The sequence below is a fragment of the Larimichthys crocea genome, chromosome XIII (genome assembly GCF_000972845.2).
Source record: "Larimichthys crocea isolate SSNF chromosome XIII, L_crocea_2.0, whole genome shotgun sequence".
Lineage (NCBI taxonomy): Eukaryota > Metazoa > Chordata > Actinopteri > Sciaenidae > Larimichthys > Larimichthys crocea.
In genome coordinates, this window is record NC_040023.1 from 41,569,111 (window position 1) to 41,578,365 (window position 9,255).

Here is a 9,255-nt window from a genome sequence, read left to right on the forward strand (position 1 = left end):
CTTATCTCCGCCACGCCCCGCCTGAGTCGTTCCCTTCAAGTTTCCGCATTATCAGCTACAGGGAAACAGTGGACACAGTGGAGTCAACTTTACACTGTTGCACTCAGTTAACACCGAGCGACCATGGCAGGGTTCCTTGTGAGATTAAACCTCAGGAAATGCATCGCCTCTCAGATCAGAATGGCATCTGATCAGGTAACCTGCGGCGACAGAGGAGCCTCACTGTTAGCGTTTAGCACGCTAAGCTAAAGTTCATGCTGAACATAAGTATGAAGCGACCAGTTGCTAACTTGTTTGGTTGCTGCATGGTGCGGGTTCATTGAAGACTTCTCTAAAACACAAAGCTATGAAAAAAAAGTATAGTAAAAGTACTTAAAGACTGCGACATGTTTGGTGTGAATCCAGTTTAACGTTAGACATGAAGCTAAAAACACACTGGCGCTCTGCTGCTGCTGCTCTGTAACTGTTCCTGAACACATGGGACATGTAGTTTAGTCCCATAATCTTAGACTGAACAGTGCAGGACAGTGACATATCAGTGAACACGAGTCTGCATGGACAATACATATGCTATGTTTGTTACTTAAAGCAGAGACAGCATTAAAAAAAAGGACACTACAGAAAACTAAACTTCAGTTTTTTGTCTCTGTTGAAGGTTTGAGAAGTGTAGCACAGTCTTCTTTGTCTGTTAGGGAGATATCATGTCCATCAATCAAGAACAACACACAGTCATCACTTCTGTTGTTAGTATGAACAGAGAGGACAATAAATAGTTATAGTGTAAATAATAAATAGTGTCTAAAATCTTGGGATAATATCCACTGTTCATTGTGATGCTCTTTCTTATATGTGAATTGTGATATTCACTCTACTTTTTTCCAGCTTGGCGAGTTGGGCAAGGGAGCAGGCAAAGGTGGAGGTGGAGGAGGCTCAGTGAGGGAGGCAGGGGGTGCGTTTGGAAAGCGGCAAGTAGCAGAGGAGGAGCGGTACTTCAGGTGAGAGCCCTGCTGTCATATCGGCAGTCACACAGTTGAAGGCTCCTGTCTCTGTCCTTTTTGTTTTAAACCACGTGTCGCTTCGCTTTGTTTCCACCTGCAGGCAAAAGGAGAAGGAGCAGATGGAAGCGCTGAGGAAACACCACGCAGAGGAGATTGAGCACCACAAAAAGGAGATTGAGCGCCTACAGAAGGAGATCGACCGCCACAAGGGCAAAATCCGAAAGCTGAAACATGATGACTGAAGAAGGGAAGCATGTTATCGTTTCTCTTCCTGAAAGTCAGCCCATTTTCTTTGCCAGGTCAATGATTATTAGTTATTGATTGATTCCAATGCTGGTCAAGAAAGAGCCTGTATGACATTTCATACTGACAATAATTCAACAATAAAGTGCTTCAATTTTGAACGTCTGTGTAACTTATTGTTCATGCTTATTGTCTAAATGATAATCTTTCATTCTGTTTAGAATAACTTTGTTAAATGTTAAATGAGGCTTATCCTGTATGTAGCATGTCCAGGTCAAAGTTCACACTCATTTACACAGGCTGTGTAACTGTTCGGCCCGCCTAGTTTGAACAGCAATGCTACTTAAGATTGAACTCTCCTCTATATCCTCAGTGTAGTCTAATCAGTGCTTCTATTCTCAATGTTGATAAATGATATATAGAATAAGTGCTAAGCTTCAGTCATATTTCGGCAAGTTAACCATGAAATAATCTTTCCTTCTCACTGTTTTTTCTTTGAAAGAGCTGAGAAACACAGAGCAAGTGACTGCAAAGCTTTTAACTTCACATGAAAGCACCTTCCTGTAAAGAAAGATGTTGAATACAGTACATTTTGCACATGTGGACTGAGTGAGGCAAAGTTTAAAGACATCATTTTGCAGTTGCAACCTCAACTCTTGTTTAAAAGGTAACCGTGAAAGTCTCTTAGCTTAAAAGACTGATGCAGGAAAAAAAACGCATGCTCTTTCTCCAAGACGATGCTGTTCAGAAAAAGTAGACTGAAGAAACGACTTGTTAAAACCGCTACAGGGCAGTCCTTCCCCTTTAAAAGTTCATCCGGGATGAGTGCTATCTCTCTTTTCTCTCTCTTATAGGCAAATATCTTCAGAACACAGAACCATTTTCATTCTAAAAAAACTGGAACTGGAACTCTCATTTGCATACATTAATATTCAGCAAATGAAATGTAAATAACACCTGCTGACCAGATCTAATCTTTATAAATCCCCCCAATAAATGTAAGGTGGAGTAGTTACCTAATTATTATTTTCATAACAGCCATCAGGCCCCTCCATCACACTTAACTGATGTAAAACAAGCTAACAGCTATGTATTGATTAGCAAAACTGCGTTAGACTAACAGTTATATTGTTCTGCAATAGACAATAATTTTTAATGACATTATCTTCATATACTCGACTCTGACCTGCTTGAGTGCAGACGCTTCATCTTCTTGCTCTCCGCTTTACTCTGCTTTACTGTTGTTTTCTATTATGTAATCTTTTCCTTTTGCAAACAATTTTTTTTTTGGAAAGCGGATCCTGGATACCTATATCACTGGGAGTTTAGTTACCAAAGACTGCCACTTTTAGTTTAATCTGTTTTTATTTTTGTGAGCGTGGCCTATCGGCAGCACAAGCCTGACTAGGTGACTGGGACTGAGGAGTCAGCTACAAAAGCTAATTAGCAGCAAGATGGCCTCCCTTTTTCCACCACGGATGATACCACAACCACAACTGCTCCAGAAGATAGCAGTACTGGAAACTAAAATTCATCGGCTCGAAGTGAACGTGAGGTAAATGGACAATATGGGAATGAAACCACTCTGCCAATTCCAAAATAGTGAAAAAGCAGGCCTAACAGAAAGCTAATTAGCTCCACAAAGATGCAGCAGGAGCGCAGGGGTGTAAACGGCACTAAATCATACAACTCCTTTCTGACCTCTCTCTCTTGGTGCAAAGCCCAGGCATCACAATTGCTGCCTCCCTCAGATAATGGGAAACGGTAACAGGCAGAAACCCAGCACCCGGAGGACGCTCATATGACACTGAGTGGCCTGCACTCTGCCATCAACAGAATGCATCTTCAAACCCCCCCCTACCAAGGAGAAAACAAACCATGGACCTGGAAGTACAAACAAAAACACAAGAGCAAATCACACCCAAGACACAGGGATTCTACTAGGAACAGATTTGCTCCACTTTTTTCCCAAAATCCTGACTCCCCAAAAGAAAGCTCATCATTCCAGCGCAAGAGAAAGGTATGAAAGCTAAATCATATGCTAAAAGGCCACAGAAAGAGCTAAACGACTGGCCTGAAACTCTGATAGTGGGTGACGAGCTGTGGGGTGAGATAAATCGCTTTGCCAGCAAGAAAAACACCAAAGGTACTCTGTTTTAACCAAAGATAATGGTGTCTGATATTTCAAAGAAGATCCTGAAGATGCTACTGAGCATCCAACAGTTAAATCACTAATCATAATACAGAGCCCTCGATGTTGTGAAGCAACATCGGAGGTATTAAAAGGGACTTTGTTGATCTGATGAAGAGAGTCCAATGCCTAAATACTGGAGGTGTTTTTCAGTGGACCTCTACCAACAGTTCGGCGAGGAGATGAGCGATTCACGCGCGATGATGCAACAGATGGCTCAAAGATACATGTGCCTACTCAATCAATAAACTTTATGACAATTCAACATCTTTTGGGAACGCAGGCACCTCTTTAAAGGCAGATGGATGTTGCCTTAACAAATCAGGAGTACAGCTGCTAAGCTCCAACATTTTTTTTATTTTCTGCGTCGACACCAGCAGCCTCTGCCAAGGAACCAAAGACAAGACAATCCAAAACAACAGATAAGGCGCGCGCTGGTGAGGCGCTGAGATTAGGACTGAACAGGGAGGACAGCGACCCAGAAAGAACCGGCAACATCATTATTCTCACCCAACAAGTGAGTCCTCCCCCAGCCCCAACAGCAAGGGGACACTCAACCTCCCCCCCCCCCAGACCCCACCCAGCCCCCAACTCTGCTCCATTCAGTCTGGAACGACATCCCCACTTCTGGATGCACAGACAGATGAAGAGTCTTGTCAATAATGGAATCAATTAACACACGCCAAAATCCCCTATTTTCTCCCCTAAGCTACCACCCGTCCAGCCCCACCTATCCACCCCGGAAAAAAAACCTCGACTAAAAGTCCACCGAGCCCCCCACCCTCCTTTGAACATCATATCTGTGAGTCTGATGATATGTGCCGGGTCCAGGCTGCAATACTGATATAATAATCTTCACCAGGAAAAGTCAGGGCCTATGGAGTTCAGATACCTTTCTCAATCCCTGTGATGACAGGTAACAGAAAAGTGGTTAAAGTGATGAGAAATAAAAGGGTTCATTAATCGGCCAATCTTTCGAGTATAGCATGTCCAACCACGAACTTACCAGTGTCTCCTGTTACCCCCCACAAGGATAGCCCTACTCAATATCAGATCACTAGTCAACAAACCACGTGATAGTAAATGACATGATTATGACCTATAATCTAGACTTTTACTTCTTAGTGAAACATGGCTGACTGAAATGTAGTTGTGCTACCATTCTTAATGAGGCAGCGCCAACAAATTACAGTTTTATGAGTAAGAGTCGAAATGGCAAGAAGGGCGGGGGTGTGTGCTGCCATTTTCAAATCAGTATTTCAGTGCAAGGACATTACAATTTGGTGATTTTAGTTCTTTTGAATATCTCTGTTTTTTTAATGAAGGGTGATCCAAAGTCCTTTTTCTAATCATTAGAGACCACCCAAGGTACTCAGCAGAAATTTATTGATGAGTTTGCTGACTGATGTCAGTTATCTGCACTGACTACAACTGTTTTATCGTAACGGGGGGATTTTAACATTCACATAGACAACAACATGGATAAATGCAAAAGACTTCTGTTCTCTACTTGACACCTTTGGCTTGTCCAACACGTCAAAGGGCCCAAAACACCGGGGACACACTCTAGATCTGGTTACTCTAAAGGTGTTGACATTTCTTCTGTTGTTTGTTAAGGACTTGGCTCTTCCTGATCATTTCTTTCTGTGTTGTTCTTTGTTGACTTACAGATAATTCCAAACATTCAGATAACCTCTGTGTCTGTTAGGAAAAGGTAACATAAAACGAGAATACTAGTGCTAAGTTTATGGAGGCTATAGCAATGTCACCAACTGTGAGCGCAGAGACAGTTGAGAACTCCTGGATAATTTTCAACTGGAAAATCTCAAATGTCATGGATGCTGTTTGCACCTATTAAAACTAAGAGGACCTTGAGTAGACAAGAATCACCATGGAGGAACACTATGATGGTAAAGGCATTGAAAACAGAATGCAGGAAAGCAGAGCGTAAATGGAGAAAAACTAAACTCCAAATTCCACCACGACCTCTACAAAACAAGTCTCAGTAATTTCAAACCATGAGTTAATCAAGGCTAGACAGCAACACTTCTCTAAAATTATAATAAAAACATCAACAACAATCGCACTCTGTTTGCTATAGTTGATAAGCTTACAAACCCCCCAAAAGAATAGTTTCAGAACTCTCTTCAAAAGAAAAATGCAATGAATTTGCTCACTTTTTCGATGAAAAAATAAAATCTTTAAGGTTAAATATCAACACAAATCTACAAAATGATAAAGTGACGCAATCCTAAAACCGCCTAGGAATGAACCAACTGTGATGGTCCAGAATTTTAATACAGTTATCAAAAAAAATAGAAGAAACAGTTCAGCAAGCTTAAATCATCAACATGCTGTCTTGACACAATGCCATCTGACTTTTTTAAAGCTATTGTAAAATCTGTCCAAACAGATCTGCAGCAAATAATAAATTGCTCACTTCAATCAGGCACGTTTTCCTAAACCCCTAAAAGTAGCTGCCATCAAGCCACTCTTAAAAAAGCGAACGCCTGGATACTTTCAAGTTAACCAACTACAGACCTGTCTCAAATCTTCCTTTTATAGCCAAGATTGTTGAGAAAGTGGTTTTTTAATCAATCAGTAATTAATGAACTCCAGTGGACTTTTGAACAAATTTCAATCAGGTTTTCGAGCTCACCACAGTACAGAAACAGCTCTTAAAGAGTGTTAAATGACATAAGGTTGAACACTGACTCAGGCAAAGTATCAGTTCTGGTCCTGCTGGATCTCAGTGCTGCGTTTGACACTGTGGATCACAGCATACTGCTGAACAGATTGGAAACATGGGCAGGACTCCGTGGAACAGTCCTAGAATGGTTCAGGTCCCAATTGGAGGAAGGAGTTATTTTGTGACCATTGGAAGTAATCAATCAGATCGAGTGGCATGAAATGTGGGGTTCCTCAGGGGTCAGTTCTTGGACCCCTTTTGTTCAGCCTATATTGCTGCCTTTGGGTCAGATTCTGCAGAATTCTAATGTCAACTATCATAGTTATGCAGATGACACACAGATATATCTTGCGCTGTCCCCAGAGGACGGCAAGTCCTATAGAGTCATTGTGTAACTGTCTAGAGCAAGTCAAAAATTGGATGAAACCAAATTTTATTCTTCTTCAGTTAAATCAAGAAAAAACTGAGGTCATTGTTTTTGGCAATAAAGAGAAGAGGGTTGCTGTCAGTAAACACTTGAGTTACTGTCTCTAAAAACTAAAGACCAAGTCCGAAACCTTGGCGTATTGATAGACTCAGATCTGACCTTCAACAGTCACATAAAATCAGTCACCAAAACAGCCTTCTACCAACTTAAGAACATATCCAGAGTTAAGGGCTTTATGTCCCAAACAGATCAGGAGAAGCTGATCCATGCTTTTATCTCCAGTAGACTTGACTACTGTAATGGTCTTTTGACTGGACTCCCCCAAAAAAGTATCAAACAGCTGCAGCCATTCAGAACGCAGCAGCTCGAGTTTTGACCAGAACAAGAGATCAGAACACATCACCCCAGTTCTTAAGTCTTTACACTGGCTCCCAGTTTAGCCACAGAATAGATTTTAAAGTTCGTGCTACTAGTTATTAAATCACTGAATGGTTTAGGCCCCCAATACATAAATGAAATGTTAGTAGAATATAGTAACCCAGTAGGGCTCTGAGATCTACGGACTCAGGTCAGATAGTGGAGCACAGAGTTCAAACCAGACACGGTGAAGCAGCATTTAGCAGTTAGGCTGCTCACAACTGGAACAAACTACCAGCAGGACTGAAATCAGCCCCAACTCTTAGCACTTTTAAATCCAGGTTTAAAAACTTTCTATTTTCACGTGCTTATGGCTGAGCTCTTTTAAAGAACTTTTAAAGAATTTTTAATCATAATCCAGTGATTCGTTTATTTGTTTTAAAATTGTTTTTCAAACTTTGCTATTTTAATGATTTTAAATGACATTCTGAGATGTTTTAATTAAATTTTTCTTCTCTTTTATTTTTTTATTTTCTATTGCTAATTGCTTGTCTTAATGTCAAATGTTTTTTCCTTGCCTCTGTAAAGCACGATGAATTGCCTTGTGTAACGAATTGTGCTATACAAATAAACTTGCCTTGCCTTGCCTTGCTTGTACCCCGTCTTTGTTGTTTTTTTTCCTCCTCTTCTTCTCTTTCTTCCATCTCTGGACACTGACCGCAGAGTTTTGGTCATTTTTCTATTATTTATCTATACACTTTATTATAATTATTATTAAAATAATAATTATATTTATTATTATTATTATATATGTATAAAAAATAATTATTCATATTTATTATTAAATTAACTATTATTCTCCTTTCAGTGCCTCGCGTGCTTTCAGTACTCATTAGGACATAATGTCCTGTTCCTCCTTGTCACATGTGAAGTCAATTAATATCTCTGTAGGTCAAAATCAAACACAAATTTGCCTCAGACGGTTTAACATCTTCAACAATTAGACCCTTTAAAAAGATGGAAAACCCCCAAAAGGAGAGATAATCAAGGCACATAGTAACACCAGCCCTTAGAGACTAACAGGTGTGGTTTTTTAAAAGAAAGAATAAAACAGAACACTACATTTCTGTATGTGTGGTAATGACATTTTAAGAAAACCACAAAAATAATGAATTTACATTTCTTTGTAAACTTAAAGGATGACAGAACATGTTCTGAACCGGTAACAGAAATCAAGTATAAATAAGGCATTATCATTCACTGTGAAACGCTGAGTGTTGATTATAATGGAGAGAGAGAGAGGCAGTTAAACTGGAGAGTAACTGATGTAGCTGTTCACTGTCATGATGATTCAGAGTCTGTACCAGAGTAGCGACAGGAGCGGCAAACACACATAAACCATAACGTGTTGCAGTTTTTTGCTGTTCCTTTTGTTTTGAAATATTTAATTATCAACCAAGTATCAACTGTAATTAAAAAATATACATCTAGTGGTACACTGTAAATCTCATAGATACATTTTGTGCTACACTACAGATGGGATGAGACAGAGTTTAACATCTCCACTAAATGACCCATACTAAAACACCCAACTACTACAGGATGATTGAAGGACATGTATATTAAGGGGTAAAATAATAACAGATTGTACAACTGTATGAAATTCAATGTGTATCATGCTTATAAGAACAGCTGGAATTAATAAAAATGACTTAAATTTAATAATATTTTTTCTATTTTTATAACAATTTGTTTGAATTCTTCGAGATACACCCAAAGACTTGAATGAATGAATCTGCATCCAGCTCACAATTTTGGGTGGTCTACCAAGGCTACAAATCTTCACCATTTCATAATTTTCCAGTATATACACTCTATAAATATCTGATTTAGATGGATTTTGTCATATATATTATGTGTGTGTGTGTGTATCATGTTGGTATATATGTTCACGTGTAATGTACACGTTAGTGCTCTTTATCAGAAACCCTCACCATTTCAGGATCTGGTATTATAGACACAAATTAATGTTAATATAAATATTTCAATATTATCATCACAGTAACAGTGTTACACACATTAGTAGCTGTAAACACTCAGCATAGAAAAATACATACGTTGGTTTGGTGCTTACATAAGGAGTAAACATTTATAATCATCACTTTAAAAGTTACATACGTTGTTTTTGTGCCTGTTTGTTTCCCAGATATATTTGAGTGTGTGTGTGAATGGGTGTATAAGAGACATAACTAAAGAACTTTGTAGAAAGGCGCTTTATGAAGTTCAGTCCATTTCCTGTATTAGTTTACGGGCAGATCTGCCTTATCCAATATGGCGGCGACGTCGACGA

General features: G+C 39.5%; 1 protein-coding gene across 1 annotated transcript; it reads left to right on the top strand.

The window, feature by feature from the left end:
* atp5if1a (ATP synthase inhibitory factor subunit 1a) lies at positions 1 to 1,402 on the top strand. Its single transcript, XM_010733814.3, has 3 exons — positions 1 to 195; positions 883 to 995; positions 1,099 to 1,402. Exons 1-3 carry the CDS (start codon positions 124 to 126, stop codon positions 1,238 to 1,240), a joined length of 327 nt encoding a protein of 108 aa, XP_010732116.1. The 5' UTR covers positions 1 to 123; the 3' UTR covers positions 1,241 to 1,402.
* The last annotated feature ends 7,853 nt before the right edge of the window (positions 1,403 to 9,255 follow it).

What these genes read in the sequence shown, in the direction of transcription:
- atp5if1a (XM_010733814.3), top strand. Translation starts at nt 124, where the DNA reads ATGGCAGGGTTCCTTGTGAGATTAAACCTCAGGAAATGCATCGCCTCT. An exon ending in TCAGAATGGCATCTGATCAG is followed by an intron (nt 196 to 882) that starts GTAACCTGCGGC and finishes ACTTTTTTCCAG; the next exon opens with CTTGGCGAGTTGGGCAAGGG. An exon ending in GAGGAGGAGCGGTACTTCAG is followed by an intron (nt 996 to 1,098) that starts GTGAGAGCCCTG and finishes TTCCACCTGCAG; the next exon opens with GCAAAAGGAGAAGGAGCAGA.